We start from the raw sequence: 20,803 nt of genomic DNA on the forward strand, positions 1-20,803 counted from the left end.
AGGGGCAGCCCCACGGACACGAGACCCGGGGGAGGGGTGAAAGGCACCGGGGGGGTGGCTCCGTCCAAGGCTGGACTGAACTCCCCCGCCCAGGAGACGGGCCCAGCTGGGTAGGGGGCGGGGCCGGACCTGACTGACAGCGATCGCCGCCAATCTCCGCTCGGAAAGGTTAACCCTGTGCTGGCCGGGGAGTAAGCTTTGTCTGGGGAACCCGCCTCCCGAGTCCCCCTGCAGCCGGGCCGGGCGGCGAGGTGAGGGGCGTCTGGGAGCTAGCGGGCGGGGAGCTGGGGGGCACGGAGGGGGCTAGCTGTGCTGGGGAGCAGGGGTTATAGGTGGGGGATGAGCTGGGGGGCCAGGGAGGAGCTTGGCTGTGCTGGGGGGCAGGGAGCTGGGGGGCAGGGAGGAGCTTGGCTGTGCTGGGGGGCAGGGAGCTGGGGGGCATGGGGGGGCTAGCTGTGCTGGGGGGCAGGGAGCTGGGAGGCATGGGGGGGCTAGCTGTGCTAGGGAGCAGGGAGCTGGGGTTATAGTTGGGGGATGAGCTGGGGAGCAGGGAGGAGCTTGGCTGTGCTGGGGGGCAGGGAGCTGGGGGGATGGGGGGGCTAGCTGTGCTGGGGGTCCGGGAGCTGGGGTTATAGGTGGGGGTATGAGCAGGGGGCGGGGGGGGGGGGGGCTAGCTGTGCCTTTTGTGGCCTCTGTCTCTTGCTCTTTCCCCTGCATTTGACTCTGGAATGGTCGGAGCTAACTCTGCCCCCCCATCCCGACGTCCCCCCAGCCCCTGGCTGCCCGGTCACCCATGTGGTTGGTTCTCAGGTCACAGTGTGTGTGAAGGTTGAGGATGTCACCCCAGAGGAGATGGATGCCCCTGAAGCATTATGGGAATCTCAGAGCACCCAACTGGAGCCGCCACAGCCCCATCCCACATGGGGATCCCCAGAGGAGGCAGCACTGAGGAAGTGTGAGCTGCCAGGTGCCCCTGGAAAGGAGCCTCGAGCTGGAGAAGAAATGGGTAATGAGCTCATGAAGGGGCCTGGGTCGGGTCTTCCCGGGGGCACTCAGGGGACAATGGGGAAGGGAGTCCCTTGGGCTGAGTGTGTGTGTGTGGGGAAAAACAGGGGAGTTGCTTCCTCAGGCTGTGGGGGTTTCCCCAGCAGGATTACTGCCTGGGGAATGTGGGAGGCTGGGGGGAAGGGGGGTGGCCAGTGGGTGTCTCCTAGATGATATAGTGGCCCAGGCAGTGGGGATCTGGATGGCCCCATAGCCAGCAGCAGTGAACCGCCCTTGTGGTGGTCTTTTCATTGTTATTACCCAGCAGGTGCCCTCCCCCACCCCCAAGGCCGGCGCTTCCGTTTAGGCGACCTAGGCGGTCGCCTAGGGCACCAGGATTTGGGAGGGTGGCAGACTGCTCCGGTGGACCTCCCGCAGGCGTTCCTGTGGAGGGTCTGCTAGTCCCACAGCTCCAGTGGAGCTTCCGCAGGCACAGCTGTGGCAGGTCCACCAGAGCCGCAGGACCAGCGGACTGTCTGCAGGAACACCTGCGGGAGGTCCACCGGAGCCGCGAGACCGGCGAGCCGGCTCTGCGCCTAGGGCCCCAAAAACCCTGGCGCCGCTCCTGCCCACCCCCATACACTCTCTATGTCTGGGGGGCGGGGGCAGGTCCCCCCCAGGGCGGGGGCAGGTCACCCCCCAGAGATGCAGGCTATTCGGACCATGACAGTCTTCACTGCAGAAAGGCCCTAGAATCCTCAGCAGGAAAGCCTGAGGCAGTAGACGCTTATGGGACATTATTGAGGTGCCCCCCGCCTGGGACTTGAGAGGTAATCCCTGGAGCTGTGATCCATCCCCAGGGCAGCCCTTCCAGGGTATCAATGGTGAGAGCTGTAATGCAGAGGGCTCTGTGTTTCCAGCTCCCTAATCCGACTCAGGGTTCTGTGCAGATGCTGTCAGACAGGAATTTTCACCTTTCCCAGGCTGTTATGTCCAATGAGTGGGGTTCTCCCTCGCTTGGCCTGGATACCCACCCAGCCCATTTCAGAAATTGTAGCTGCTCTTCCTAGATACATACCCTTCTCTGGGTATGGCTTGGGGGGATGTGGTAACAAAGTCCTTGATCCCAAGGCTAGAGCAGCATCCAGACTCCGGTGTAATGGTTTCACTGCATCCGCTGCTCTCCGCTGGAGAGGAACGGAAACAATCGGAAGGGACTACAAAAGAGTTGTCCCTTGTGAGCAGGACTGGAAATGACCTGCCCATGCACATCTGGCAATGGCTCTCCATAGCCTGGGCCGTGCTGGGCCAAGGAGATCTCTGCCCAACACAGACATAAGTTTTCTATTGCCTCAGATACCAGGCCCATGAGCTAGTGCCCGAGGTGAGAGGCCATCATCCTTGCAGTTCTTGGGCATGGCCACCGTTTTCCCTGTGAATCTTCCAGGGAGAGGGTGGTGTTCCCAGGATAACCGGATCATCACCATACTGAGATGTTCCCTCCACCTTTACTCAAGCTGCTGCCACTGCTGTTTGGAAAGGAGATTCTGGGGCCTGGGGTCTCCCTGGAACCTCCCACTTCCTACAGGCCCAATATCTGACTTGCTGGGTCTAACACAGAAACCCTCTCATTTTCCTCCCCATTGCTGGCAGCTCTGACAGGATTTCCTTCCCTGCTTGTGTCACTCTCAAGGCCTAGTGGACCCTCTCAGCCCAAGATCCCATCCTGTTGTCAACCCGAGACCTGTTAGTCACCTTACTGGCTGAACCAAGGCAGGAAAGTTGGGGAGTCCACACCAAGAATGATCTCTTAGACAGTGTTAGATACCAACCAGCCTGTGACCAGCATCCTTGACCCTTCTCCAATTGTGTTCAACTCGTGCCCCTCTGCCAATCACACTTTTACCATCACTTACAAGGTGGGATGGACCCACCTCTAATGATGTCTTGTTTATGTGTGGTGCCAGCCAGGGCCTGAGTGGCCAAGGTGCTGCCAGCAAAGCATGTGACCTCTCTGGGCCCTGGGGTTGGCAGCTTTTCCCCAGATGTTTTACATTGTCCTGAGGCACAGGCAAATCCCCCATAAGTCTTTGGCTTTACATCCCCGCTCCTGCCAGTCCAGAGGTTCTGCTCTGCCAGCTTTACTGCTGCTCGCCTACCTGGATGGTAGATTCTCCTTTCCTGACACTGGATCCTGTGGTCTCAGCATGCACAGGTGGTGGTTCTCCAGCTGCTTCTTTGTGCTGTTCACCTGGCTTCATCAAGCATCTGCACAGTCACCTTCAGTCTATTGTCAATTTCCAACGAGGGGGAGTCTCTAGGGGCTTGAGCCTTTTGCCTGTAGCTTCCCACACACAGCAAAGTGGGCCAGGACAACTTCTTTACTAGCTTTATGAGAGTCACAGTCCATCGTCCCTGGCTCTGGTGCCTTAGCAGCAAGGAGAGTGTCTGGTCTGAATGGCCACTCCTTACCTGTCCAGCCCCTAGGCCTTGCCATCCACTCATGCCCAGTCCTCTGTTTCTTCTTGTCCCAAGGCCTTAGGATCTCTGATGAGGGAGTGCAGAAAATGGAATCCATCCCCTCTAGGGCTCAATGTCATTCTTTGGGCTTGGGGAATGTCAGAGGGCAGTGGTGTGATCCATGTGGGAGTGAGATACCGCCTGCAGAATGAAACCCAGCCCTGCAGAGGGCAGTGCTGTGCTGCCCAGCTGTGACATCCTCAGCTCAGCAAACTGACTCTGAACGGGGACACAGCTCCAGATTCTCACCCCAGCTCCAGCTTCCTGTGGCGTAACAACTGGAGTCCTGTGGTCATTCCCTAGGCTCTTGCTGAGAATAGCACACACAGAGCAGCCGGTATCTCTAAAGAAGCTGTTCTAACACAAGTTCTTTTTCTGGTCAAAAGTAACTTTTTTTCTGAATTGAAACTTTTTGTGAATGTTGCTGACACTTGATATTTGCCATTTTTGTGCCTATTTAAAATCAGACTCTTTAGCTACATTCCCATCACATAAAACCTACTTCTACATAAATTAAATATTTCAGTTATGATTTTCCTAAAATATTTTTATTTAATTTTAAAGTCAGAAACCCAACTCAGGTCAAAACTATAACAGGGTTTGGCCAAAACTATAACAAGGTTCAAAATGGGATTAGATAAGTTCCTGGAGGATAGGTCCACCAATGACTATTAGCCAAGTTGGTCAGGGATGCAACCCCATGCTCTGGGTATCCCTAAACCTCTGTTTGCCAGAAGCTGGGAGTGGATGACATGGGATGGATCACTCAATGATTTCCTGTTCTGTTCATTCCCTCTGGGACACCTGGCATTGGTCACTGTCAGAAGACAGGATACTGAACTAATTGGTCTGACCCAGTATGGCCGTTCTTATGTAACCCCCCCCCCCCAAAGTGGTCCATTTTGACCCCAGGGGACAAAACAACTTTGACACTTCAAAGTTGTTTGTGAAGATATCTCTGTTTTTCAGTCATCTCTAACATGGAAGTGGATATAGGTGGGGAGCATGATCACTGTCTAAAAACAGCCTGGAAAGCAGCTCGGTCTAGTGCGGCAGGGGCTCCAAAGAGATTGGTTAGTGCAATTTACAAGGAGATTGATCTGCAGAAGAATGAATGAATTGGGGCCTGAACGGAGAGCAGGATTTATTAGTAGTAGTTTCAAATTTTAAAACCCAAACTTGGTGCTCTTCCAGTGCTCTGGGTGTGTATCTTACACCTTAAAAACACCAGCAGTAAATACATCCATCTCAGCCCACCCCCTCCTCACAGCCTTAGTGAGAAGAGAGAAAGATGGGCTTTGCAGCATGCTGGCACTCTAACACGTCTGGGCTCTGATGGACCAAGTGGAGGAGCGAGATCCAACATTAGGATTCCTCCCAGAGAACTTCCTGCCAGCAGCTTCCTCTCGCAGAGGATCCAACTCAAGCACCTCTGCTGATCTCAGCTGTGGCAGCATAGCACCAGGAGAGGTGATCCCTCACGTAACCAGGAGCCAAGAAAAGGAGAGGGCCGGGGATAAGGAGTCTGGGTGGGAGAAGAGCTAAGGAGATGGGACAGAGAGGGGGCAGAGGGGGTTTGGAGGGGAAGTGATGGGACTGGAGGAGAAAAGCTATTGTGGGCACTGGGGAAAGAGGAAGGAGATGGGGACGCAGGGTATTCTGGTTGTGCCTCTCCATAGCTCCTTATTTCTGCACAGCTGACAGAGGGGCTCCTGCTGGGGGTCTCTCCAGTGGAGGATGTGCAGTCACTCCCACTATTGGACATACGAGAGATGAAATAATCTCTGGATTCTCTTCCATCCAGCAGGTGCTGGAATCCTGAGCCAGGCTGAAGAGCAGCGTCGCTACGAAGGGCCTGAAACGGTGTGGCCCCCGAATGTATCACAGAGTGGCTCAGGAGAGAGCATTACCCACAGACCTGAGCAGGGAGGAGCCTGCAAGAGGCAGAAGAAGATCCCAGTGGGGAAGGAGCCAGGCCCCCCAAAGGACCATGACAGCAGATTCAGGAAACTAACCCAGCTCTTTGCACAGGGGAGACCTCAAACCACAGGGGAACTTCACCACGAGCAACACCATAGATGTCGAGACTGTGGGGAAAGCTTCAGGGAAAAGCAGGAGCTCACGGCTCACAGCAAGGTCCATGAGAGAGAGAGACGCTATCCCTGCACTGAATGTGGGAAGCGATTCAGCTGTCCAGCACATCTCAAAACCCACCAGAGAAGCCACACACGCGAGAAGCCCTACTCATGTGGAGAGTGTGGCAAACTCTTTGGCTATCTCTACACGCTGACTACCCACCAGAGAACTCACACGGGGGAGGGCTTGTTCCCCTGTGACAAGTGCGGGAAAACCTTCACCAGCCCCTCGGACCTCAACAAGCACCAGCGCTCCCACACGGGTGAGCGGCCCTACCCCTGCGACGAGTGTGGGAAGCGCTTCAACCGGCTCTCCAACCTGAAGATGCACCACAGGACTCACACGCAGGAGAGGCCCTACCCCTGCGCCGAATGCGGGAGATGCTTTGGCCACCTCTCCACGCTCGTGAGGCACCGGAGAGCCCACACAGGGCAGAGACCCTTCCCCTGTGCTGAGTGTAGCAAAACCTTCACCACCAGGACAGGGCTGAGCAAGCACCAGAGAATCCACACAGGCGAGCGGCCCTACCCCTGTGGGGAGTGTGGAAAACGCTTTGGCTACCTCTGTGCTTTGACCACACACCAGCGGCTGCACATGGGGGAGAGACCCTTCTCCTGTGCTGAATGCGGGAAAACCTTCACCAGTCCCGCGGACCTGACCAAGCACCAGCGCTCCCACACCGGCGAGAGGCCCTACCCCTGTGCTGAGTGCGGAAAGCGTTTCAGCCAGCTCTCCAACCTGACGATGCACCAGAGGACTCACACACAGGAGAAGCCCTATCCCTGCGCTGAGTGTGGGAAGAGCTTCAAGTACCTGGCTTACCTTACCATTCATGAGCGCTCCCACACAGGGGAACGGCCCTTCCCTTGTGACAAGTGTGGGAAGAGCTTCAGCAACAAGTCAGCTCTCACCCGGCACCAGAGAATCCACGCCAGAGCTGCAGGTGGGGACGAGTGAGGCCATCCCGGCTGAGAGCTCCGCTCCAGGCATTCACTAGGAATATCTGAAGTGGAGGAACAGAAAATGGTTCTACAGAGCCCAAGGGAAATCAGGAGTCAAAACCCAGCTCCTGTTATCCCTTCACGCACAGTGTGGGTCTTGTCTTTGCTGCACAGTTAACCCTGGGTTTTAGCCCAACCTACTGCTACCCACACAGAAAGTCTTCTGACCCATGATTCAGGGTGCTTTAATTCCAGGCTAGTTTACAAAGCTGGGAATATAGATTAGAGCTCAGGCTGTCATTAAACTCAGGCTAAAACTCACCCACATTGCAGTGAGGACACAGGAAAGGTCCCCTCAATGCTCATAGTCTTCCAGTGCTTTCCCACAATGCATCCCGAATAATAGACAGGTTCTTCCATCATTGACTGGGAAGGAATTGTACAGCATCTCAAAACAAAGAACCACAGGTCTTTCCTCAGACCGGATACACATGGGGAAGTGTAGACACAGTAATGCAGGTAGGGCTTGCAGTAGGGACGTTCACACCTGAGTTAGGCTAACCAGGGTGCCCAGACCCAAGTGCCAATCACCTAAGTTAACTGTATTAAAACTTACTCCAACGGTGATGAGGAGGGTTGGCCTTTGCTTTGTTCTCCTGAGGGGTCTCAGGGCCTGAACCTCCGAGCAGTGCCTGATCACTTTGGGCGTGTCCACATGGCAGAGTGTAAGCATGTCTGGATTTCTGTGCCTGTGAACTCATGCTTGCCAGGCTTGTTTGTGAGTGTCCACCCTGCAGAGCCCCACACGATCCAGACCCATGTAGCCGTGTTCACAGTCACATGGCAGCGACAGGGGTTTGGCACTAGGATTTCTGGGGGTGTATGCCAGGGTGCTGGAGCCACTCTAGGAATTGGTTTGTGGTGTATTGTGAGAGAGCTTGTCTGTCTTTCCCAAACTCTTTTGTGTTGGAAGTGTTCTTAGCCCAGCAGCACCTGTAGCTAAGGCACTTCAGCCCTGCACACTTCTTGCTTCTGCCCACTCCAGCTGGTGCCACACCATCAATCCAGCATGGTTGAAATTGCAGTTCCTGCTTGTGGTGTCACTGTTATTGCAGAGTATGGGTGGAGGGGCTAATGACAGCAGACAGCATTTTAGCACAAGTTGCTGACCCACAGATGGTAGCAGTGGGTCTTGGAGGGGAGTTAATTCTTGGCAGACTGATGACACCTTTTGCATTCTGTAGTTGCTATGGATTGCCTATATGTAGACCAGGGCTTCAGGTGCAGGATGGCTAGCACAGTGTGGTGGGGTCACATCATCTTGCAGATCTGGGGTGACCAGCAGTGGCTCCAGAACTCCTGCATGAGGAAGCAGAACTTCCTGGAGCTGTGTGAGGAGCTTGCCAGGCCACACCAGTCTGTGCCTGTGACTCCTTCCCCCCTTTCACTGGGATCTCCAGTTCCCCCAGGCTAAAACCCATTTAGTCCCCACTCAAAAGCCTGTGATGCAGGACTGTGGACTCTGCGCTCGAGGTGGGGATGGGTGCTCGGTCAACAGCCCTGTAGTAAGGGCAGGTAGTTGTCAGGTGCCAGCCTTTGCCTTGTGGTAGATGGCTATGCAGAGCGAAGATGCACATTACAAACCTAATGATCATCTGCTGAATTCCCACCCCACCTGCCTCTGCAAGATCTTGTCATACAAGGGAATGTTTTGGGTGCTTCTCCCAAACTCAGGTTCCCTGCTATATACACACCAGAGATTAACCCAGCTAGCATCATGCTGGTAGGCAACTTCTCTCACTGCTCAGCAGAGCTGTTCTGAGCTGCCCAAACATGGAGCAGGCTGCATGGAATGAAGGGCGTACATAAACCAACAGGGATTATCTAAACACCAGCTCAGCTACGTATGTGTTGCTGAGGGGGTTGGAGCACAACTTTAACTCAGTGTAAACACTCTGGGGAAGCAACCATTTTTTGTACAGGACCTAGCACGATGGCGGCCTCGTCCACCACTTGGGCTCCTGGGCACTACCATAATATAAATAATAACCGCAGCTAGGCAAGCAAGCATGTTTTTTAAGAGTTGTGTGGGGATGCTAGGCTAAAACCCATGTAAAAAGACAGGCTAAGCCAGCAGTGTAGAACTACCATCCCCTCTTGAAAGGAGCTGAAGGGGTCATGGAGGCAGAGATGATGGCAGACTGAGTTAGAATGAATGGACAGGCTACAGCACCCCCCCTTCAGTCTAACAGGAGGTGAGGCTGAGACTTGTGATGCGATGCACAAGGGTGGGGATGGGGTGGAGGGCTGACTTTCAGGGCCATCTGACAAACCCTCTGCTCCTAGGGGACGTGGTGCTGAAGGGCTTTCCCAGGAGAAGCCCACAGGAGCTAGATGGGACAAGGTGCTGTGCTGAGCACTTTGCAGAGAGCTGGCTGTGTGCTCTAGACAGCAGCAGAGGTGCAGAATAGCTGCCTTGCGGAACAGGGCTGGGGTACCTTACCTGAAGTTTCTGTGTAAGGGAGCTGTCTGCACTGCTTTGTTCCTACCACTCTCCAGGGAAACAGGACTTGTGTACAGCTTCTGAATAAACAGATTACACCACGATAATACTCTGGCTCCTTCTGTGCAGCCCAGTTAGCAGAACCCGGCGGGAGAAAGGAGCCTGGTGCTCCAGAGGCAGTAACACGATTGCAGAATTTCCATGGAGAATGGAAGAGCGCCTGTCCCTGTGCACAGCTATTCGTTTGATTGTTTGGGGAGGCAGCACTTGGAGGAACTCGCCCCAAGATGTTACAAGAGTAAGAACCAGGGTAGCCAGAATTGGTGCAGGCCCAAGCCATTGGGCTGGTTTGTTTGCATCCTCACTGAGTGCCCAGAAGAGCAGTTCACGCTTTGGAGCAGGTGACCTGCTGTTCCCATGCAGACATCACGCACTCTGTAGCACTGGGCTCCCACAGCCAGCAAAGCAAAGCCAGACTTGCAACTTCAGCTGCCACCACGGTTAGCAAGTCGTGTGCGCTGTGACTGGACGCTGTTTTTCCTGCAGTCCCGGGGGGCTAAGGACCCCTCTGCACGCAGGCCTTGGGTACAGCAGGCAAAGAAGGACCTGTAGTTCACCGTTAGTCCAGCGCCTCCGCTGGCGGTAGTGGCAGTGCAAGCTGTGATGAAGATGCAGGATTTTAGTGCTGTTACCACTCTGCCAGTTAGGGTGAGATGTTCGGCAGATTGTCCCAAGAAGATCTCATAGCTTTGGTCAAGGGGTTGGTGCTGAAAACCAGGGTGCCCCAGGAAAACAGCTCTGAGCTGTCGGGGCAGGATGGCTGGGTGTCCCTTTGCAAACGCTCGGTGAGTTGCCACAAGAAGAGGGAAGATGCTCTGCGTAAGGAATACAAGGGATTAGAAACTTCAGATGAGGAATGGGCTGGTGGGGAGGGGACTCCAGTGAAAGTGGAGGAGGATGTAAATCAGCCACTACAAACTCCAACACCTCCAAGACATTCCTAATCTGGGAGTCTGGCCTCAGGCCCAGAGAGTGCTGAGAGCTGGTTATGTGGAACAAGCCTCACCCCCTTTATGCTTGGAGAATTCCCCTGCTTGTACCCATGCCAGAGATGGCAGATCAAATGATCTGCATATCCAAAAGGAGGCCTGTGAATTTGCTGTCACCTGCTGCTCGTATGTCTCAGTGTCTTGCTGTCCTGGCTACAGATCCTCTGCAGGTCCCTGGGCGTGATCTTCTTGGTGCAGATCTGTCTTCAGCCATCAAAAGGCTGTAAAACTCTCCAGGCTCCCTGGCAGTGGAATTGCATGAAGCACAGGTGCTGCAAGTCCATACTGATGTCTCACCCTTGCAGGATGGCCCTTTTCACCTTCCCATAGGTTCCAGCACCTCGTGCATCCAGGCTCCTGTAGGCCTGTTGGGATTCCCCGATTTGGGTCACCCTCTCTCCTCCCAGTCACTGGCAGGCTTCAGCCATTCACTCAAAAGAAGCCAAGGCCTCATCCAGCATTATGTCTGACTGCTTTGTGTTTCCCCATTAGGGCTAAAGCTGACACAACTTCATGCAGGGTCTATATAGGGCCTGCAGTGCCTCCTAAAATTGGACTCCAACACTGGAGCAAGCCCTCCTGTCCCTCACTCCTGACCACTTGTGCCATCTCAGGAGCTGCCCAAAGGTGGCTACGTGGATTTTCTCGGCTCCCTTTGGTTCCTTCCATGCATCAATTTTCACTTTAGTTACCTTCTGTCCTGGTGTCTGCACCTGGAGACCGAGGAGTTGACGGCTCCCCTGCTTTGCAACCATTCTCTGTCTGGGGACCCCAGCCTTATCCAAGCTCTCGGTCTCAAACTTCCATATTTCACTCCCATTCCTGCTGGAAATAACCAGTCTCTAGTCTCGCACTTGAGTGTCTAGTGTTTAAATCTCACTTTCCACAACAGGTCACAATCCACCATCTAGGCTGGGCTGGGCAGTATGAGACCAGGTAGTAACAGTGCAGAGGGGGCAAGTTTTTAGACAAAGCAACTATTTGGTCCCTGTGTGGTGCGAGGGGCTTCTGGCAGGTGTCAGATGGAGAGATAGAAAGAGAGCCAAATTCACTGCCAGAAACCCAGGTCAGGTTGCCTAGTGCCCTCCCAGCACGCTGAGTGTCACCAAACCTACAGCTCTGAAAATCAGCAACTACAGAGTTAAGGAAACATCTCCCAAACTGCAGCCTCACACAATCTTTCCTCTGCCCCTGGGACTCGCAATTGGTATGAGGACCACACCAAACCTGCCCTATCCCTAAAAGTGGTTGCTGGTTCCTAGGCTGTGTCTTACACAATCCTGTATCATCATTCCTCTCATCTCCTTGCAGGGCTAGTAGGATAAGTGGCCAATCCAGGATGCAGTTGCAGCTGGTTGTCAGCGTTTGCCCTGCCAGCAGAGGAGGGTGCAGCTGCAGCTAGTGGGCAGGAGATCCGCCGTTTCCTGGCCGGGCCATGCAGAGAGTCATGTAAATTATCCCAGTGGTCCCTTGACTCGAAATCTCACACTCTATGATAATGTTTGTAATAGGCTATAGTGTTTTAGGGCCACTAGAACAGCTTCCCCTCTCTTCTCAGGGGTGACAGGGAAATAGAGGAGCATTTCATCCCCTGCATGTTCTCAGTGCCTAACAAAGCCCTACCCTGCCTTGGATTACACACACCACTCTGCTGCATGCTAGTTCTGACCAGTACTAGCAGTCTGGTACAAGGCTCAGTCGGGGTTCACAGAGGTGATGTTCCTGAAGGATTCCTTACCACAAGGATGGATGGATGTAAGCAACTACTGAATCCTGAGAGGGGTGTTTTGACTAGGGAAATTCTCAAGTTCAGGTTGCACTGAGCTATCTCGTGTTTGCTAAGTCTGGCTTCAACTCACCCTTTTTCCTAGTGAAGACAAGGCCTTGGAGTTTCCCCCACACTGCCCTTAGACATTTTCCCTGCTGTCCTCCAACACTCAGAAAGAATACAGGCCTGTTATCTCTGATGAAGACAGGCTGGGGCCTTGCTCAGAGGGGATGTTTTCTAGACAGTCTTCCTACATACATGGATTTTGGAGCACTTTGGATAATGGGCCCTAGTGCTCCTCTATAATACAGCCTGCACCCATGGAACGACTTCCAAGAGTAGCCCCCTGGAGAAGGACAAAGGCAGAGGGTGGCAATGTGCCCATCAGCCATTCTCTAAACCAGCTGAGCAGAACACTTGAACTCACGCTCCTCAGCATTGCCTTAATTCATAGACTGTGGTCCCGGCTTCCTAAGCCACCCACCAACCATAACAGGAGTTGAGCTTGTCCACAAAGCTAGTGACCAGAGTCAGTGCCCAGGCTCCTGGTGCACCTGTCTCACAGTGCCTGCACAAATCACTTTCAATGGCACTTGAGCCCATTTGTAGAGTCACACAAACCTCTAGTAACTGCTGAAATATTGCTTCCCTGGCCGGGCACAGAGCATTGGTCACTACCTGGGGTCAAACCCCGTCGGGTAAACTCTAGTTGGTGGGGTGTGGTGCAGGGGCATGGATTCAGCCACAGCTGTGTGCCAAGAACATTATGAGAACAAGCAAAGTGTACGGACCCTTTACTCCAGGTGCTGTATCTCTGGACCCCTGAGAGTGAGTAACCCCATTTTCACCAGAAATCCTACCCTGGGCCCTGATGATTTTTCATGGCAATGTGTGCTTGTGTGTGGACTTCAGAACAGTTTTAAAACACAGGCTCTTAACATTCTGAGTCGACTTCTGCTTCAATATGATGTGGCAAAGGGCACCCCATGATAAGGACCAGGTGGGGATAGGCTGGATTCTTAATGAACTCCCTCCCCAGTTAAAGTACAGGCAGTGGTGAGCTGGAGCCAGTTCACACAGGTTCGCAAGAACTGGTTGTTAAATTTAGAAGCCGGTGTAGAATCGATTGCTAAAGGGATGGCCTGGCTTCCCCAGGGGGCAATTTAAAGGGCCTGGGGCTCCCAGCAGGGTCTGGAGCCCCAGGCCCTTTAAATTGCCACCAGAGCCCCACTGCTGGAGCCCTGGGGTAGGGCTGTGGGGGACTATTTAAAAAGTCTGGGACTCCCCCTGCTTCTACTGCCCCTGCCCTTTAAATAGCCACCAGAGCCCTGCTACTACTCCAGGGCTCCTGCAGCTATTTAAAGGACCGGGGCAGTAGAAACAGGAAAGCCACGGGCTCTTTAAATAGCGCCCAGAGCCCTGGGATAGCAGGCAGCTCCAGCTGCCTCTACTGCCCCAGTCCTTTAATAACTGCCAGAGTCCGGCAGCTATTTGAAGGGCCGGGGCGGTAGAGGCAGGGGAGCCCCAGCCCTTTAAATAGCCCCCGGGGCCCCAGGCTGCTGCTGTTACCCCGGTGGGGGAGGGGGGCGGAGAAACTTGTGGGTTCTGAGGCGGGCAGTCAGGGGCAGGATGTGGGTTGGGGTTGGATGGGTGAGGGGGAGATGGGCACTGTGGGGCTTGTACTGTACTCACCGTGGCAGCACTTCAGCAGCAGGGGTGGGGGTGTCTTCACTCGCGCCAGGTGAAGGACCTGCTGCTGAAATGTCACCAAAGACCCGGAGTGAGTGAAGACACGCAAACACACACACAAACCCGGAGTGAGTGAAGACACGCAAACACACACACAAACCCGGAGTGAGTGAAGACACGCAAACACACACACAAACCCGGAGTGAGTGAAGACACGCAAACACACACACACACAAACCCGGAGTGAGTGAAGACACGCAAACACACACACACACACAAACCCGGAGTGAGTGAAGACACGCAAACACACACACACACACACAAACCCGGAGTGAGTGAAGACATGCAAACACACACACAAACCTGGAGTGAGTGAAGACACGCAAACACACACACACACACAAACCCGGAGTGAGTGAAGACACGCAAACACACACACACACACACAAACCCGGAGTGAGTGAAGACATGCAAACACACACACAAACCTGGAGTGAGTGAAGACACGCAAACACACACACACACACAAACCCGGAGTGAGTGAAGACACGCAAACACACACACACACACAAACCCGGAGTGAGTGAAGACACGCAAACACACACACAAACCCGGAGTGAGTGAAGACACGCAAACACACACACACACACAAACCCGGAGTGAGTGAAGACACGCAAACACACACACACACAAACCCGGAGTGAGTGAAGACACGCAAACACACACACACACACACAAACCCGGAGTGAGTGAAGACATGCAAACACACACACACACACAAACCCGGAGTGAGTGAAGACACGCAAACACACACACACACACAAACCCGGAGTGAGTGAAGACACGCAAACACACACACAAACCCGGAGTGAGTGAAGACACGCAAACACACACACAAACCCGGAGTGAGTGAAGACACGCAAACACACACACAAACCCGGAGTGAGTGAAGACACGCAAACACACACACACACACAAACCCGGAGTGAGTGAAGACACGCAAACACACACACAAACCCGGAGTGAGTGAAGACACGCAAACACACACACACACACAAACCCGGAGTGAGTGAAGACACGCAAACACACACACACACACACAAACCCGGAGTGAGTGAAGACATGCAAACACACACACACACACAAACCCGGAGTGAGTGAAGACACGCAAACACACACACAAACCCGGAGTGAGTGAAGACACGCAAACACACACACAAACCCGGAGTGAGTGAAGACACGCAAACACACACACAAACCCGGAGTGAGTGAAGACACGCAAACACACACACACACACAAACCCGGAGTGAGTGAAGACACGCAAACACACACACACACACAAACCCGGAGTGAGTGAAGACACGCAAACACACACCCCCGCCGCCGAAGTGCTACCGGTTCTTAGGCTTTTGGGAGCTCATCACCGGGTACAGGCGTTACTACACGTGTTTGTGCAGGGCTCTAAGCCTCTGTACATCGCCCCCAGCCCCTCCAGGTCCCTCCCTGAGCCCCCCCAGCCCTGGGACCCCAGCTCCCTGCCCTGACCCAGCACAGCCCCCCCTTGTAACCCCAGTCCCCCTGCACAGCCCTGTAACTCCAGCACAGAGCCCCCCCACACCTCAGCAGGGGGACCCCCCACTTGCACCCCGGTAGGTCTGCGGGGAATTGCCTGGGCCCATCCCCGTGGAGCCGGGTCGCCGTGCTCCCGCTGCCCCCACTCCCGGAGACGGGCCCTGCTGGGCAAGGGGCGGGGCAAGACCTGACTGACAGCGATCACGGCCAATCCTCGCGCTGAGGATTAACCCTGCGCTGCCCGGGGCGGAAGCTCTTTGTCCGGGAACCGGCCCGGCCTCCCCCTGCGTCCGGGCGGGGCGGCGAGGTGAGGGGGGGCGGCCGGGAGCTGGGGCGATGGGTGGGCCTGTCTGTGCTGGGGGATGGGGAGCTGGGTTATGGGGCTGGTCAGTGGGGTGGGGGCAGGACCTGTCTGTGCTGGGGGATGGGGAGCTGGGTTATGGGGGATGGGCAGTAGAGTGAGGGCAGGACCTGTCTGTGCTGGGGGATGGGGAGCTGGTTTATGGAGGGTGGGGTCAGGGCCTGTCTGTGCTGGGGAGCAGGGAGCTGGGTTATGTGGGGCTGGTCAGTGGGGTGGGGGCAGGGCCTGTCTGTGCTGGGGGGCAGGGAGCTGGTTTATGGAGGGTGGGGTCAGGGCCTGTCTGTGCTGGGGAGCAGGGAGCTGGGTTATGTGGGGCTGGTCAGTGGGGTGGGGGCAGGGCCTGTCTGTGCTGGGGGGCAGGGAGCTGGGTTATGCAGGGTAGGCAGTGGGGTGGGGTCAGGGCCTGTCTGTGCTGGCGGATGGGGAGCTGGGTTATGGGGCTGGTCAGTGGGGTGGGGGCAGGGCCTGTCTGTGCTGGGGGATGGGGAGCTGGTTTATGGGGGATGGGCAGTAGAGTGAGGGCAGGGCCTGTCTGTGCTGGGGGATGAGGAGCTGGGTTATGGGGCTGGTCAGTGGGGTGGGGGCAGGACCTGTCTGTGCTGGGGGATGGGGAGCTGGTTTATGGAGGGTGGGGTCAGGGCCTGTCTGTGCTGGGGAGCAGGGAGCTGGGTTATGGGGCTGGTCAGTGGGGTGGGGCAGGGCCTGTCTGTGCTGGGGGGCAGGGAGCTGGGTTATGCAGGGTAGGCAGTGGGGTGGGGTGAGGGCCTGTCTGTGCTGGCGGATAGGGAGCTGGGTTATGGGGCTGGGCAGTGGAGTGGGGCAGGGCCTGTTTGTGCTGGAGGGCAGGGAGCAGAGGTTATGGCTCAGTGGGTGTTTGGGTGAATCATGACTAGGTCTCTCTTTTCCCATCTGTTTGTTGTGGTTCTGACTCTCCCATCACACATTAACATCCTGATCAATTGTTTTGCTGCAGCCCCCCCCAGGAGCCTGGGTGTGTCCAGCCGGACCGAGGGAGAGATGCAAGCTGGAGAACTAGAGCGCAGGCCCCAGCAGAGATAGGCTGGTCCCTGAAGACAGATCAGCAGCTCCTGGGTCTCCACATCCAGGCTCCATGAGAGAATATGGAAACAGCAGAGCCAACGGGCCCAAATGCAGGGAATGAGCTGGAGAGAGATGGGAAGGAGCCAGTCCTGGGACCAACCATCTCAGTAAGTCCTCGATGGTCCCGCACAGGATGGCAACAGTTGAGGACTGAGCAGTGTGACAGGATGTCCCAGTATCAGAAAGATCAACTTCAGGAGGAGCTACAGAGCTTACGGACACCTGCTGAGGTTGTGCCGACATCAGTCCCTGCAATAAAAAAGCCTCCGCTGCTGGATTTGACCCCAGAGGAGGATATTGAGGCCTATCTGGCTTCCTTCGAGCAAGTGGCTGAAGCCTGCCAGTGGCCTAGAGGAGAGTGGGTGACCCGCCTTGTGCCAGCCCTCAGCGGAAAAGCTCGGCAGGCCATTAGCAACCTGGATGCCAGAGATGCTGGAGATTATGGGAAGGTGAAGGCAGCTGTCCTGCGAGGGTGTGACATTGGCATGGAGACACAGCGCCAGCGCTTCAGGCAGTTCCGCTACCAGGAGGCCGAGGGGCCCCGGGCAGTTTTCTGCCGACTCTGGGAACTCTCCCATCGATGGCTGAAGCCGGAGATCCGCACCAAGGAGCAGATCATGGAGCTGCTGATCCTGGAGCAGTTCCTGACCATCCTGCCAGAAGAAATCCAAAGCTGGGTTTCTGAACATTGCCCAGAGACGTGTGCCCAGGCAGTGTCCCTGGCTGAGGATTTCCAGGTAGGACCGCAACAGGCGGGGATATGAGAGCAGCAGGTAGGCGCAGTTGCGGGGGAATGTCCAGGGTGCTCCATTGGGCTCAGCACTGGGGTTGGAGCTGTTTGGGACTCAGGGTTCCGCTGGGTCCCCAGCCACAGGGATTTTCACAGCTCCCTGCTCTGCACACCCTGCCATTCTCTCTGGGTATAAATGTCACTGCCTCCCTTATGCAGAGTCATGCAGGACTCTTGGGCAATAATTTCACTAGTACCTGCAGCTGCTGGGAGAGTGCAGTGATGTCTCCCAACATCTGAATTGATTAGGAGCCTCATTAACTGACTGGGGCTCCGTGTGAATCTAGTGTTTGCTGTTAGGAGGCAATGCAGTATGGCCTGATCCTAGAGACCCAGCCCTGACCATCCTCTGTGTGTCACATGCAGCCGTCATGTCCATGGGGTAGGAGTGTCTCCCGAGCTGCTTCACCTCACAGGACGTGAGTGGCGTAGTAGCTGCAGGTACTAGTGAAATTGCCAAAGGGTCCTGCGTAACAGGCCATGGCTTCTTTCTTTCAGCACCTCCCAGAGATGGCGTCCTGGGGAGCCTGCGTCTCCCTAGGTCCAAGCTCCTCCCAGGCTCATATTGCACAGCCTCAGCCTCCTATTCCTGTTACCTCTCCCATTAGGTACAGGACCTGCTGGCCAAAGCAGCTTCTGTCTGAGGAGAGGGTGCCCTTTGCCACAGGCACTATTCAGGTATGATTTCCCCCTCACTCCCAGCCCCTGGCTGCCCAGTGACCCATGTGGTTGGTTCCCAGGTCACAGTGTGTGTGAAGGTTGAGGATGTCACCCCAGAGGAGATGGATGCCCCTGAAGCATTATGGGAATCTCAGAGCATCCAGCTGGAGCAACCACAGCCCCATCCCACATGGGGATCCCCGAAGGAGGCAGCACTGAGGAAGTGCGAGCTGCCAGGCGCCACTGGAAAGGAGCCCCGAGTTGGACAAGAAATGGGTAACGAGCTCGTGAAGGGGCCTGGGTCGGATCTTCCTGGGGCACTGAGGGGACAATGGGGAAGGGAGTCCCTTGGGCTGAGTGTGTGTGGGGACGACAGGGAAATGGCTGGCTCAGGCCGTGGGGGGCTCCCCAGCAGGATTGGAGAACATGGGAGACTGGGGGGGGAGGGGGTAGGGTGGCCAGTGGGTGTCTCCTAGATGACAAGTGGCCCAGGTAGTGGGGATGGGACTGTGGGAGCTGGGTGGCCCTGTAGCCAGTGCAGATGTGAACCCTTCTTGTGTGGGTCCTGTTCTGTGGTGTTACCCAGCAGGAGCTGTCTCCTCAAGGTCCATGTCATTCAGGGTTTCCCATGCATCCTGGCCAGCTCTGGTGGAAGCCCCTTCCCTCACCCAACGATGGACTGAGTGCTCAGTTGGGAGTCTGAGGCAGGATGGACCCTTCCTCTCCTCTGGGTAGTGAGTTAGGGGGATGGGGGGGTGTCTTATTTTCTCCTGGTTCCGGCCGGCTGAGTGAGAATGAGGAGTATTTCTGCAGGAAGCTCCAGGGATGTTATCGTGGAGGCCCAAAAGGAATATGACCCAAGCCCGGCACTAGACTGGAAATCCCCCACAGCTGTAATCTGTCATTGGGGCACCCTCCTCCCCCGCCCCGAGTAGCAATGGTGGGAGCTGTAGCACAGGGAAGGCTCACATGTGTTTCCCACCGTGTGACCCAGCTGCGGGGCTCTGTGCAGAAGCTGTCTAAGTAGAATATTCTTGCCAGGGATGTTACAACCAACAGATGGGTTCTCCCTGGCTTGGCCAGTCCTAGGCTTGTACCCTGCTCAGCCCCTGTTGCAGTGCCTGCAGCTGCAATGCGTTTTCAGGAAGAGCACAATGGGTTGCGTCCCCTGGTGTCCAGGATGAATATCCTGCCTCACTGGCTCTAACACAGGAACCTCTCATGATTCTTTTCCTTGTTTTGATGGTGGCTTTTAAGGAGTGTCCTCCCCCCCCCGCCCCCTTGCCTAACTCCTCCAGGTTGGGTAGCCCTTGCCAGCCTGAGACCTCTTAGCTGGTGTTAAATAGCCCCTCACCTGTGACCACCATCCCTGACCCTTCTCTGGCAGGTCCCTCTTGCTCTGGGATTGTCATGGTCAACACGTGCCCCTCTGCCAATCACAGCTTTACCATCACTTACAAGGTAGGATGGACCCAGCACTAATTATGCCCGGGGTATGTGCAGTGCCAGCCAGAGCCTGAGTGGTCAAGGTGCTGCCAGCAAAGTAGGTGATGGCTCTGGGCCCTGGGGTTGGCAGCTTTTCCCCAAGTGTTTTACATTTTCCCCAGTCACAGCCCATCCCCCATCAGTCTTTGGCTTTACATCCCCTCCTCTGCCAGTCCAGGGGTGCTGCTCTGCCAGCTTTCCTGCTGCTCGCCTACCTGGGTGGTAGATTCTCCTTTCCTGACACTGGACCCTACGGTCTCAGCATGCGCAGGTGGTGATTCTCCAGCTGCTTCCTTGTGTCATTTACCTGGCTGTATCCAGCACCTGCACAGTCACTTCAGTCTATTGTCAATCTCACACAGACTTTCTCCAGGAGGTGGGTCGGGGCCTCACCCCAGCATACAGGACCAGGATGGCTTCTTCACTAGCCTGATCAGAGCCAGTCAGTCTGTCATGCCTGGCAGCGTAAGGCTCTAGTGCCTTAGCGGTGATGGGTGAGCCTGTTGGCATGGCCATTCCTCCTGTGCCCTCTACTCCGGCTCAGATCACTCTGTGTCCTTTCCCTCTGGGATATTGGGATCTCTGGTAATGGCAGGAACTGGGGCCTGTCTCCTTTCAGCTCAGGAATAACTCTGATAGCATTGACATAGTCGATGGTGTAGTAAGAGACTGCCTGGAGATGGAACCCGCCACTGCAGAGGGCAGCCTGGGAACCCTCATCTTAGCAAGCCACTCACCCAACCCCAGCTCACTGCAATGTAACACAGTCGCAGTTCGTGTCTCCTGGACGGGTTAAGCAGGAGATGCGAGTAGCACCCCCTACTATCTTCAGTGGAGCTACTCAACGTTTCTTTAACAAACTTTTTTTAATTTTTGGCGTACAAGTGGACATTTTTCTAAAGCAAACTCTTTTTGCAAATAATTGCTGACACTAATGACATTTTTCACAAAATTATTCATCTTGGTTTTTAAATAAAATATTGCATCTAAATATTTTGTTCACATAAAGTGAACCATTGCGATAAATGAAAAATAAAAAAAATTGTGAAAGTAGACAATGGGTCTATTTCCAAACACCACTTTGAAACCTCATTGTGTCCATTTGTTTTTTATCTGGCTCTAACCTGTAAGTGGATTTCTGTAGGGAACATCATTGTCACCTAAACTGCAGGTCCGTTGAGTGGGGCAAAGGAACCAAAGAGAGAGAGCGATCAATTAGCAAAAGAACAAATGAGTTGGGTCC

At 55.0% G+C, this 20,803-nt stretch overlaps 2 protein-coding genes across 2 annotated transcripts in view; both read left to right on the forward strand.

The window, feature by feature from the left end:
* Positions 1–190: 190 nt before the first annotated feature.
* The window catches only part of LOC115641513 (zinc finger protein 629-like), a 42,098-nt gene continuing 21,485 nt past the window's right edge, over positions 191–20,803 (forward strand). Inside the window, exons 1-3 of the mRNA XM_030544717.1 lie at positions 191–251; positions 811–1,006; positions 5,309–6,497. Coding sequence (XP_030400577.1) covers positions 853–1,006; positions 5,309–6,497 — 1,343 coding nt within the window. The 5' untranslated portion in view covers positions 191–251; positions 811–852. The remainder of the gene's footprint in view (positions 252–810; positions 1,007–5,308; positions 6,498–20,803) is intronic.
* LOC115641764 (SCAN domain-containing protein 3-like) lies at positions 15,405–18,138 on the forward strand. The gene is made up of 2 exons (XM_030545139.1): positions 15,405–15,470; positions 16,498–18,138. The coding sequence occupies exon 2, from the start codon at positions 16,646–16,648 to the stop codon at positions 17,387–17,389; it is 744 nt and encodes a 247-aa protein (XP_030400999.1). The 5' UTR covers positions 15,405–15,470; positions 16,498–16,645; the 3' UTR covers positions 17,390–18,138.

The sequence above is a fragment of the Gopherus evgoodei genome, unplaced genomic scaffold, assembly GCF_007399415.2.
Source record: "Gopherus evgoodei ecotype Sinaloan lineage unplaced genomic scaffold, rGopEvg1_v1.p scaffold_35_arrow_ctg1, whole genome shotgun sequence".
NCBI lineage: Eukaryota > Metazoa > Chordata > Testudines > Testudinidae > Gopherus > Gopherus evgoodei.

What these genes read in the sequence shown, in the direction of transcription:
- LOC115641764 (XM_030545139.1), top strand. Translation starts at nt 16,646, where the DNA reads ATGGAAACAGCAGAGCCAACGGGCCCAAATGCAGGGAATGAGCTGGAG.